At 51.9% G+C, this 13,172-nt stretch overlaps 1 protein-coding gene and 1 long non-coding RNA gene across 2 annotated transcripts in view; one reads left to right on the top strand and one right to left on the bottom strand.

Annotated features, from left to right (window-relative positions):
- LOC147336347 (uncharacterized) overlaps positions 1–13,172 on the bottom strand; it is a 397,968-nt gene that overhangs the window by 232,148 nt on the left and 152,648 nt on the right. The window lies entirely within an intron of this gene.
- Positions 12,123–13,037, top strand: LOC147336361 (cyclin-dependent kinase 3-like). Its single transcript, XM_086287785.1, has one exon. The coding sequence runs from the start codon at positions 12,123–12,125 to the stop codon at positions 13,035–13,037; it is 915 nt and encodes a 304-aa protein (XP_086143911.1).

Here is a 13,172-nt window from a genome sequence, read left to right as displayed (position 1 = left end):
CGCATACGGGCTGTCTGACAGTACTACGCTCAAAACGCAACACTGGCCGTATAAACATTGGCTTTGGTGGGTTGATGTAAATGCCATACACCTTCTTTTGACCATCAAGTTCAGTGCCAACGCGGAGTCCAGATGCACGCTCGCCCTCTTCTGTTATAGAACACTTGTAGTTGCACGCCATTCGGGATGGGTTGGTGACTGCATCCGCTGCCAGAATTCCATTACCAACGAAGAATGGTTCAGGCTAGAAAAAAGGTAAATGGTCAAACCCAAACAAGTGACAATGTTATTACACACACAGCAGCGGGAATGCAAATGTCACCAAAGCCGATGCATAAGGTGGTATATTACCTTGTAAGCCGTTGTCCAAGTCAAAGGGGTCCATTGTTCCTTGGTGCAGTTGACACCTTTCCACTCAGCTTTATCCGCACAGGGAACCAAACATAGTGTGCCGTGTCGGCAATAGTTTATATCACCATCCTTCTGATCAGCCGGAATTTCATCGATGACACTGAGCAGGAGAGCGGCTGTTCTGTTGGAGACTTCACAACGGTACTCCTGTGCGGCGGCACCACCCATGCGAGGAAACACCAACAGACGAGCCGTCATTATGACGTTAGCCTGACCAGAAACCACGGTCCATGTCACAGGAGACCCCTCAATTGGACACTGTAACTCGACGTACGCATCGCGCTGCACAGTCACTTTCCTAGTTACGTCTGCTGACTTCAGAGGTCTTGGAGGCGCAGGGACAGGAATGGGTCCTGGAGTTGCAGGGGTTTCAGGTTTCTGAGCAGGCGCAGGGACAGGAATGGGTCCTGGAGTCGCAGGGGTTTCAGGTTTCTGAGCATTCAGGACTTTTTGAGGATTCAGGGCTACGGCTTGCCTCGCTGCCCAGAGGCCCAGTCGCACAACATAGTCCTTGTTAATTCCTCCCTCTAAAGGTGGTGGGTCCTCTAGAGCAGCTGATCCCGCTATAGCAGCTCCCTCTATAGCTGAGGTGCACAACAGGGCAGTTGCGATCCTGAGAACCCACATGAGGCCAGGCATCATGTCGAATGGGTCTCAAGCACTAAGACTTTGTGAAAGTCAACCAGTTAACAACACTGCTATTTATGCATATGCACACGAGTTGAGTTCGAGGTCAGCGAGTCCCGACCTACAGGTCGGCGGCTCCCGACCCGCGGGTCGGCAGGGTAATGTAGCCAGGTCGGCGGCTCCCGACCCGCGGGTCGGCCGGGTAATGTAGCCAGGTCGGCGGCTCCCGACCCGCGGGTCGGCCGGGTAATGTAGCCAGGTCGGCGGCTGCCGACCCACGGGTCGGCCGGGTAATGTAGCCAGGTCGGCGGCTCCCGACCCACGGGTCAGCCGGGTAATGTAGTCAGGTCGGCTGTGTTTTATGCGCATTCTGCGACCGTGCGCTGGGTCGGTGAGTGTTCCAGGTCGGGGAGATTTTGTGCTCTCAGTCTGTAAGGGTTCCCAGTCGGGGAGCTTTTTGCGCTGGGTTGGCAAGGTTTTCCCACAACGCCACGGCTGACAAAATGCTCTGAGTCGGCCGACAAAATGTTCTGAGTCTGTCTGTTTGTTTTTCCAGAGCATCCACAGTCCCAGAACAAGCCGGATCGACCGTAACCAACCAACCTACGCACACAAACACTACCATTGAAGATTGTGTGTTTTTTTTTATGTGAGGAGAATTGTGATTATTGGAAATGCGCACACTAAACGTGGTGCACAATGTGCTATACTGTGGTGTGTCTTTGTATGATGTGAAAGAGGAGAGAAAGCAGACTCAATAAAAAGAAAGATCCCAAATCGCTCTGTCAACTGCATTTATTTTAATTAAAGCTCATTTGAGGTCTTAGGATGAGAACATACACACAACATAGGGGCACAACTTGAGATATACTGTAGGTAAAAAACGATACACACACGAGTATTACGTGGCCGTGGGTAACATATACAACAAAGCAATAAACAATCCTGGGTTGTTGTTGGTGGTGGTGGTGGTGGTGGTGACGGAGACCGACGTTAGTCTTCAAACACAACACCGGTCGCTTTTCCAAACGACATCCAAGGCCCAGGGTCGTACCAAAAGCCGGTGCCGTCACCCTGGTCCTCGAAGGCCATGCCTCTGTTCCGGTAGTACGAGACCTCGTCCTCGGAGTGGTACATCAGAGCCGGATCGCAGCAGAACGGGTCGTTACACTGGCCTTCGTCGTGACTGTCGGCATCGGTCTCACTCGCGTCGTCGCTCTCACACGCGTCGTCGGAGTCACTGGTGTCGTCGCCACAAGAACAACCCTCTTCGTGCACATAATTTTCATCTGTGTCAGACTCGCACAAAGACCCGGAGTTCGATCGAACCGATGTGGCTTCGGGGGCGCGCTCGTCTATTTGCGCAGAAGGCGAACCTCCACCGTGGCCTACTTGACACCACGTGACTTGCGGCTCACCGCTTAGACTCGTCGAGACGTACGTCTTGGTGTCGGTCGTCAGGGTTGATGTGGAAAGCGACATATTCGGATGGCCGTAGTGAGACATTCTATTCGTGTCAGACGCATATGCTGTGTGGAGCGTTGGTGGTATGCACGAAGCCAGGCGGTCTCATTTATACACACATGCCCACCAGAACTCCGCCTTGTGTTTTTAGGAGTGTTCGAACGAAGCGCCCTCTGTGTGTGTGTGTGTGTGTGTGTGTGTGTAAGATTCCGAGCGATGTCATCCCAGGACCTCGTAGACCAAATTATTGCCACGCAAGCCTGTGGCGTTCGTTAAAACAGCTGCGGTTTGGTGCGGTAGTGGTCGGGACTAGCTCGGCGAACCGTGGCACGTTCGCCTGACTCCGGGTCGACAGCCTTCTGGTACGTTGCGCGCTGGCCGCAGCACCGATCCCCCATTGTTTGTGCTCGACTTCTCATCACGGGTTCCTCGGTCGTCATGGCCCTTAAGACTTTAGGCGCGCCCCGGTCGTTTGTTCGGCCGCGGCCCCGGAAAAAGTCCTTGTGCGTCGCCTCTGGCGTTGTCCCGGGCGGCACCTCGCGCAGGCCCTTAATGCAGGTGCGAGCGCGGTAGGTGTTGTACACCAACTTTGTGTGATCGAAAATGCAATCCCAAGATGCGCCCCACTGCGACAATGTCCAAGCTGATGTCTGAAGAAAGGCATTGTATGACATGCCCTGCAAGTGTTCGGCCAGAGCGTAGCACTTGTGTTTGTCTAGGAAGGTTCGGATGAAGTGTGACATTGACTCGGTCGCCATTTCGACGCGCCTGGTATGAAAAGGTGTAAAGCGTATTTTTATAGCTTGGGGTGGATGGTTAGTATGTGAGTGGACACCATCCACTAATACCCTACATGCGTTTTTTTAATGTAGTAGCAGCTGACTCTCGTCCAGTAACGCGTGACACCTAGTATCGTGTCGTCTTCATCGTCCTACTGTCCCATCCACATGCCTTCTTCCCCTGACGCCTGAGATGTAGCGTAATCGACGTGGTTGTGCGGTGGGTTCGTCTGACTCCTTCCGATTAAAGCGTCACAAGTGTCAGAGTTGAAGTACATTTCACTAGCTTCGGGTGGGTTCGTCGGACTCCTTCCGATTAAAGCGTCACAAGTGTCTGAGTTGAAGTACATCATTTCACTAGCTTCGCCGAACGCGTGAAATGTAGTCTCATCGCCGGAGCCGAAGTACAACGCGTGAAATGTAGTCTCATCGCCGGAGCTGAACACGTTGTTAGTGTTGCGTAACACGTAGGGTATAGTGTCATCGTCTTCATAGAGCCGGTCCTCCGCACTCCCTTGCCTTAACTCGTGTGGCGTGATGCTGTTAGCCCCCTCGTCCTCGTTGCCATCATCATCATCATCATCATCATCATCATCATCACCATCACCAACGACACCGTCGTCGTCGTCGTCGTCCTCGCCCTTGTCAATTAAGTCCCGTGAGTCCGCATAGTGGTCCAGAATGTAGTTGACGAGGAGCCGATGGCGTCTGGCGAACACATTTCCGTATCTGTTTGCTTCACTTTGACTCATCTTGAGAAGTTCACGTAGTCTCACGTTCAAACTTTCCGGAACATCACCCAACCAACCACTGACCAACTTGTAAACTGTCTGATCGACCACCGGGCGCCCTGTGCGGGCGTTAACCCGCGACATTCTAGCACAGTCCTCGGTTGCCGTAGTGTACTACTTCAACCTTTAATAGTTTGCCTCGCCTCATGCGAAAGCTATCGCGCTAGACCCATTTTGTGTTGTCTTCTGTATACCTTAAGTAAGTGTTACAACACTGCGCCCGGTCGGTGGGTCGGTCGGAGAAAGACCCGACCGACCCACCGACCGGACCCTGCGAAGGGCAGTACAAAAGCAGCGGCGGTGGAGCGCCAATGCTACACACTGTCACCATGGCACCTCGGAGGCGTGGGAGCGAAACTCGTCTGCAGATCCACGTTACCAAAATGCTGACGATAATGCGCCACACTGAACCGGAACATGTTCAAGGCGCCTTGAAGGGGTTGCGGGCTCAACATGAAACTCAGACCTCGGTGCGCAGATTCTACGACGCGCTGCACGTCCTGCAGGCCCTCAAAGTCGTGCCTGTGATGGAGATATGTAACCGACACAAGAAAAACCGAGATTGTCGTCTGCTGCACTACACCGAGGTGGTGTATCGGCACGTGCACAGTAATCCCGGACCCTATGTCCCTAGGAGTCTCTCCGTGACACTGAACGTCAAAGAAAGAAGGGTGTACGATATTTTAAATGTGTTACACGCAATCGGTCTGGTGTACCATGACATAAGACGCTACGTTCTGACACCCTGGCTCGACGAAAGCGCAGCTTATTGGTGGGGCCGCCTGTGTGAGTACTGGGGAGAGGTGGATCGCACGATGTTAATTCATCGTCAAGTGATTATTGCAGCCGCAAACGCCGGGGAGAGAAGGAACGCTACGCCCAAGAAGCGCACGAGCTCCGGTGGTGCGCTTCACGTCACGTCAGCTGTACCAGAGGATGTATTACTGGACTCAGACCCTATGTTGGACAGTGTAAATGTGCACACGGGTCACGAGTGTGTCTACGACGAATGGGATGTGTTGACAAGTTGGCTTTCGTCTAACCTAGAAGAACCCTATTCCGGAGACCAAACGTCGACTTTCGACCTCACACTGGAACTGGAACCGTTCGAAGTCACGGGGTTTGGGGCTGAGATGTGATATGTTTGTAGGTTGTGATGGTGATGGTGCATGTTCCCCATGTACATTGCGCAGTGTAAGCATGGAAAGAAGACATGTACCAAGTGTGTGTGTGTGTGTGTGTGTAAATTGTATTTATTATCTTGTATCACAGTAAAACTGACAATAAACCGAATCCCACACCAAGCAAAAGCAACTTTCCTTCCGTTGACAGCCACGGCCGTTGGTGTACTCGGTCGAAGGTGTCCACGAATCCGTCCTGAAAAGAGCAACACGTGACAACAGATGTGAGGGTTGTTGTGTCCATCATTGTAAATGCTTAAAAGTGACGAAAAAAAAACAGTAAAGAAAGAACATACCCAACCATCGGTGCCAGCGAGCCAATCCATGTGATTGTCTGTAATGTAAGCCGCTATCGACACGCCGATCGCGTAAGCGCACTCGGGTCCCAAGGTTGACTTCGACGCTTGCAGTAACACTGTGCCGTAAGCCACAAGGCTTACTATGCGTCCCCAGTTTATAATGCCGTCTGAAAACAAGGTGCGTGCCACACGTGTGACCATTGGCACTTCGGCGGCAGTGGTCTGCAGTGAGAGCATGCCTGTGTGGACGTGCGTGTGGTTATTACAATTGCAAGTTTTTCAAAGTACACTACGTTGCTGTCCGCCAACGACACTATTGCAGATAGTCGTCGTGGAGAAACACCCAACACTTACCGCAGTATTCCGTTCTTTGCGTCCACAACACATCACGGACTGCACGTTTCAACACCCTAAATGCTCGCCCTTTATTAGCGACACACTGCTGGGTACGGTGTGTTATCGTTCCATCTATTACGGTCAAGAGCAGCGTGTCTACGCTATCTTGATAAGCAACCGAGGGGTTGTGTTCTGTCATGGCGTCTGCAACCCTGCGCTACAGTAGTGTGAGTGGTGGTGGAAAAAGAAGAGGCAGAAACAGAAACAAAAACAATACTAGGTTTTCCACAGAAAGATTGTTTATTGTGAACACGGTCCCTTAGTACAACAATCCGCTACACTCTATCGAGAGCTAAACGAGAGCACATGAAAACATAGGGAGGGGGGGGTGATATCAACTTGTGTAACATATGAGGTGCGAAGCGCACAGACATATATCAAATTGTAGAGGAAGAAAATGAACCGTGTTGTCTTTAGGATTTACACGAGTCGCAGATTTTCCAGTTTATTCTCCAAGGCCTTTTTCATATCACAGCACCAGGCATCATGACCAAGCGAAGGCAGATACTTTTCCTGTAAAGTGGTAACTCCACACACTAGGCATCGTTCCAGATCGGCCACGGAGCTGTAGCCCCGCTCGGCTGTGAGTACGCGACTCGGGAAGGCGAGTAGTCCTCTCCGGGAACGTTGCCGTCCGAGTTCGTAGAGTATCTCGTCTCTGCTGTATCTCGCGTCGATATACGGACAACGCTTACCTTCGTTGTATATGTAATAGATGTGCTCGCCCACAAAGGTGTCTCCTACCACAAAGCTGTGGAGAAACAAATCACAAGCAGCGCATTGGTGTTTGTCCCGAGTCCATGGCAGATGTTCCATGTTCGCCTTATCGCCTAACTCCGAGAAATCGCGAACGGTGCGAATGGCGGATGCGTCGGATTCCCATATATCGCCCAGTGCATAATAGTCTACGGTCCCAGGAACCGCCGCTTTGGTGAACAACGGCGCTCCCGCGGGCCTTGTCGCCAGAGTTGTCTTGATGAGAAACTGTTTCAACTCCGACGCCATGTCGGCACATGCTGGATGGTGAACGTCTCCCCTTTTCTGCGAGCACAGCACGCAATACCAGCACCCCGCCAGTATCATGTACTGCTCTTTTGCGAGCAGCAGGTGCAACGGGAAAGCAACTCGACCTTCCTGGAAGCGTAGCAGGCCTTCCAACAGCCGCAGTTCGTTCTCGCGTCGTTTGAACTTAGCCTTTAGGTAACGGCATCGGTGCCCTGTGGCAGCGTTACGAAGGACGTGCTCGTTTAGGCTTCTGTCGGCCTTTTTGTATCCCGACAAGACTATGTTGCAGTCTACGCATTTGTACGTGTCGTACGACCCTGCGATGTGAATCATGCCCGTGGCGTCTGCCATCCAACCGGATCCGAAGGTGGGGGGGTCGTTGAGATGCCGGACACTTTGGCTCAACCCGTCAGAGACGATAACACGTGGACCCGATGCGTCTATGTTCAGCCAGCACGGTCTCACCACGCGCTCTGAGGTCCGCGGTTGTGGCATCTCATCAAGGTCTCTTGAGTTACTGGCCATGGTGTTCTAGCGGTTGTAAGCGATGAATTCCTGGGTGTTAATCAGTGTCTTTGGTTGTCATCGCCGACCGTTTGTGTTCAGCTGAGAGTGCACTCCACAGAGTTTATAATAAACCGGTATCTGGCATTTCACAGTTTGTTGTCATTCACAGTGATGCACAATGCCATTCACAGTGATGCGCAATGCCATTCACCGCGATGTCCATTCACAGCGACTCAGGGCATTCGTCCGCCGGCTCAGAGCATTCGTCCGCCAACCCGGAGCATTCGTCCGCCGACTCAGAGCGTTCGTGCGCCGACTCAGCGCATTCGTCCGCCGACGCAGAGCAATCGTCCGCCTACTCAGCTCATTCGTCCGCCGACCCAGAGCATTAGTCTGCCGACCCACAGGATTCGTCCGCCGACCCAGAGGATTCGTCCGCCGACCAAGAGGATTCATCCACCGACTCGAACCATTCGTCCGCCTTCCCAGAGCATAAGTCCGCCCGCCGACTCAGAGCGTTCATTCGCCGAGGTTCACACAAAGCCGGTAACAACCCTTTGCAGCACAACCACACGACACTTGTTGTCGATCGCTGGGAGTGGACAAGGAGCAAACCTGTGGTCTTTCATCTACTCTGTGTAAATTACACAACAACAACAACAACAACAAAAAACCCCAAATATGAATACCGCCGTGGAACTACGAGCGAACAATGGTGAAACCGAGCTGGTGGTCACACAGACGATCGTCAAAACCCGTGTGTACACGCGGGACCGCCGTAGGCGCCCCGATCAAAACCCGTTGGGCAGGTGCTTGTGCCCCAAACGTTTCTTCGACTTAAAAGGGGCTATTTTCGAAACAAATATCTCGACCGGCCTAGATGCGCTGATTAAAGCGGGGATCCTAGCTCGACCTCTTCGCGTGTATTGCATTGGAGAACACATCGAGGTGACATATACTACGAACTCAGGATCGGTCTCGAGGGTATGGCTGTGCACAAACGAGACCCCCGCGGTGATACTAGCGTGGGCCTCACCGACTGAAGCCTGGTGTTGTGACAGCAGAATCAAAGAAGCCGTCCGGGATCGTAGCGGCACCGGGCAAATACGGGACGTGGAACCTACAAGAGACGGGCGAGGCAACGAAGTCGGCACGATTCCTCTTGTGTTACACGCCAACGACTATGGATGTAGTTAGTGATGAACGTGCCATTCGAACGATCTTTTTTTTTGCTTGTTCATCCATGTGCATAATGTGTGAATGTAACAAGGAAAAATGTGTTTATGTTCCAACCACAAATAAAGAAAACATACAGTCTGATATATCAAATGCGTTTGTTTATTTGTTTTCACAATGTGTATACATGACACAAATGTTTTGTACAGCAATGTCATCCGACCAGTTCTTTACAACCGCAGCAGGATGAAGCCGACAATGTTCGCAATGCTCTCTCTGCACAAGCGGTCGTCACAAATGGACCGGTGCACACCACGCAGTCCTCCGGCGCCAGTAGACTAGCCATGTCATTTAGCTCTTGTTCACTCACGCCCTGACAGTTCATGTCCAGAAGCAGATCTATCACAGTCAGCCGTAATGTTTTTGCGTTGACGGGTGCAATGTCTAACGTCTTGGTCATGGCCATTAGGCAACACGCTGCCATGCAGCGGACAGGCTTATATTTAAGCAGTTCTACGGTCAGGGCTCGTCGTGCGTACAATTTCATGGCTAAAGACCGTATACGCGGCTCCGTTGCGAATGCATCTCGATTCGCCGTCTCACCCACATGCTCTAGGAGCATGTACTTGCAAAGCACGCTGATCGCAGTCTCTGTGTGCGTGGGGAATAGGCTGCCTTTTAGTGTCACTGTTATCTCTTGCAGTTTTCGCCGTACACCGTCCACTGTAGTACATTGCTCGTCGTCCTCGTCACAGTTGGGGTCCGCGGTAACTGCTTTCACAGGCCAGCGATACGCGAGACACACATGCTGCAACCCCACGGTCCTGAAAACGCAGTGCATGTGACACGAAAGCATCAAGCATGCCGCACGTGTAGATCTAATCTCGCGCAACAGGTCCTGGAGCTCGATGCCGTTTTGCAGTGACGTTACCACATGTCTGTCCAACAGATCGAGTGTGGCCGAAACCACCGTGTGCACATCCGCGGATGTGCAGAGTGGTACGATGTATGCAAACCACGACACCGCGGCCAGTCTGTAATTGTTGTACCTCTCCAGGTTTATGCCATGCAGGCCTTGGGCGTGCACCAAAGCCGCTGGTGCGTGGACACGGTGTAGACGAACTTGGCTCACGGCGGCCTTCTTCACATCCTCCATGGTCATCGACTGTAAGCCGAATTCCATGTCTGGCGTGGGAATGACAAGTTGGTCGTCGGTGTTCGCCGCACAGTCGGCCTTGTTCAGATCCTCCTTAGTCATCGACTGTAAGCCTAATTCCATGTCTGGCGTGGGAATGACAAGTTGGTCGTCGGTGTTCGCCGCACAGTCGGCCTTGTTCAGATCCTCCTTAGTCATCGACTGTAAGCCTAATTCCATGTCTGGCGTGGGAATGACAAGTTGGTCGTCGGTGTTCGCCGCACAGTCGGAGTTGCCACGAAGAACACATGTGTCAGCTGGTTGATTTACAGGGGCGCAAGAACCTAGTTTCCTCTTTCTGGACAACAGTCCCACAACCCGCTCTGGGGGCCCTTTGTTGCGATCCATTGTAACAAAAAGTAACAGCATAGGTCAATAGAAAGCTCACAACATGCACCACATCAATGTGCTCAACCTCAACTCAATACAAAACGTTCGCTGTAGGTCGGGAGAGTTGGAACTGCAGGTCGGGGGCTTTGGAACTGCAGGTCGGGGGCTTTGGAACTGCAGGTCGGGGGCTTTGGAACTGCAGGTCGGGGGGGGGGGGGGCTTTGGAACTGCAGGTCGGGGGCGTTGGAACTGCAGCATGTACGTGGACGTAGAGTGGCGGAACGACGAAAACGCTCTATCTTTTCAGAGAGATTCGAAGGTGTTTCAGGAACAAGAGCTGTCAACTAAAGGTTCCTGCCTCGTACGAAGATGGAACCGTGACCGCGAGAGCTAGATGGACACCCGGGATCCCAATGGCAGTTCAGAAATACTGGAGCGACTGGAGTGACACTATCACCTGGTCTCTAGGCTGAAGGTGGCGATGGTTGTCTTTTATTTGAATAATGTAATCAAAAAATTGTGTACATATGAATAACAATAAAGTCTTCAATGTCACAATGAACCCAATGTCATTTGTATTTCTTTTTGTCATATCAGGGTTTCGGTTATTGTTACATTACACACAGACGCAATAAAAAGGCAGTACACAGCCAATAAGTGTCCAGCAGGCAAGCCGGCGGGCATTATATATCGTCGACCTGTGGGGACGGCGGGCAGTAACGTGCTGTGCTGTGTTGCCTTGTGTTTGTTGATCATACACAGGGACGGCATGAGGGTTACATTACCCTACAAACGATGAGATACTACCTAAACCGCTTTAGATTCACTACACCTATATACTCAGAGAGCTTCACAAAGGACTTATTGGAACGACTCAGGGACAAGGCGTTGGTTTCGTATTCCACGGTGATCAGATCTACGGGCGACCAGACGCTTAGTGGTTTTGTTTATTTAAGAACGCAAGGTACTATCAACAGTGTGGACACGTACTTAAATAGCATAGCATCAAACTGCCGAGTAGAAGTAACACCAATTCCTCAGCGTGAGTCCGCCAACACCTTGCTCCGGGAGTACTCCGCGCTTGTGCAGCACGGCGGCGGTGTGCTCGAACAGCAACACGGAGAGGAATTCGATATCAGAGCGGTGACAAGGTATACGTTTGCCGCAACAGGCTACACTTCCACGGATCTATCGTGTCTGGTGGCCGACCTGGAGACATCCAACTACGTGTCGTGCATAGTATTATTGCAGGAAGATAGTACCGTGTGTGGGTTCATACATGCGAAAGATGCCAAGTGCTCGCGGCTCATTAGGAAATCATTAAGCGGCAACCTGATTATCGACCCAGTCGACGCGGGCACAACTGACGGGGACGCCATTGACTTCTACAAGTCTATAGTGTCCAACGGAAACGCTGCCGTTCTATGTGCGAAAGACCAAAGAACGGACGACGTGAACAACGTAATCGCTCCGACACACAGCTCCACTTCGACGGGGGAGTCTAAGTTGCTGGTTCGAAGATATCAGGTGGAAAACAAACCCGGGTGTTCTGATGTCATTGTTATACGTGATCCGCCAGCAGGCACGCCGATACTCGAGCAACCAGAGTCGCAGTTGCTCGCTGTGATTTCCGAGACTCAGAAAGCCGAACCTGTATCGGCGAGCACTCTAGCTCGCCGCGCAACGGCTACAAGAAGAGCTAAACGATCAGCGGTCCGCCACAGTTCCAATTCCAACAGTCGTCGATGGAACAGTGTGTTTTGCAGAGAAATTAACTGGTTGGCACGCCGTAAGCGTGCCACCGAATTACAGCCCATTACCTCGGCCGACATCGACACGTGCGAAACCACCAAGGCTCTGTTAAACATCAACACCTGCGAAGTGCTTCTGCGGTTGTACCACCGCCATCGCTCTTTTGTCACTGTAGCGGATTAACATTACATGCGTCTCGCGTGACCGCCATGGACAAGTACGAGATTGTTGCACAGGTAGGCGAAGGGGCATATGGTGTTGTGTACCACGTTAAGTGTCGCGTTACCGATCAACGCTATGCGTTGAAGTGCCACCGCAATTACGAAAACGGCACTATGACGGACTCCACCGTCCGGGAACTGTCTTGTCTATCGGCTTTGAGAGGCCATCCTAATATAGTGGAGACGCTGGACTGTTTTCTTCACGATGGCGAGATAGCAACGCTCATGCCCTACCTCCCTTTAACGCTGTTTGAGGTGATCTACCAGGGTCGCTATCACTCGGGCCTGTTGCCGATTACGTTTATCGGCCGTTTCTCTCTGGAGATCGCCGACGCTCTGGCTTACATGCACGGGCTTAACATGATACACAGAGATCTGACACCCGCTAATGTGTTGCTCACAGCGGACACGCTAACCGTGAAGGTGGCAGATATGGGCCTTTCTAGGTATGCTGCGAAGTCCATGAGTTCTGGGTTGGTAACGGAGTCCTACAGAGCCCCGGAATTATTTGACACAAAGAAGGAGGGTATCGCGCAGTACACCTGCGCTATCGACATGTGGAGCCTGGGCGTGCTGATAGTAGATGCCATGGAGGCGACGATGACCTTTCACAGTAAAAACTTTCCAACGTATAAAATCATCAATGAAACTCTCGGTCGCGACGACCACGACGACGAAAGCATCTGGAATCCCATGTGTGTAATGCCCACCCTGATGCGGTGTACAGAGGTGAAGAGAATCGCGTTGGCATTGCTTCAGTACGACCCGAAGCGCAGACTCACTGCGCGGACGTTACTGGATGACAGTAGATGGAAACGGATCGCCGCCGCGATCACCGATGTTGATATTGACCGTGTGAAACGTTACGCTGGCATTCAGCGCACAGCCTGTAAATCACACTAGTGTGCATTTATGTTGCGATGTGAGGACGCTCATATGTATGTGTATGTGTATGTTTGTGCATTCATACAATAAAGCATCTCACTCCCTTTGTCATTGTGCTGTCATGTTTGTTTTATTTGCGTGGAAGACAAGATT

This window comes from Aulonocara sp. 'chitande type north' Nkhata Bay, linkage group LG3 (assembly GCF_057382095.1).
Source record: "Aulonocara sp. 'chitande type north' Nkhata Bay isolate Kocher_YH1m ecotype deep benthic linkage group LG3, A_spYH_male_GT1.1, whole genome shotgun sequence".
Classification (NCBI taxonomy): Eukaryota; Metazoa; Chordata; class Actinopteri; order Cichliformes; family Cichlidae; genus Aulonocara; species Aulonocara sp. 'chitande type north' Nkhata Bay.
Note: the sequence above shows the minus strand (reverse complement) of the source record. Positions and strands in the feature narration are given on the sequence as shown.

Excerpts from the sequence above, each read along its gene's own strand:
- LOC147336361 (XM_086287785.1), top strand. The coding sequence starts at position 12,123 with ATGGACAAGTACGAGATTGTTGCACAGGTAGGCGAAGGGGCATATGGT.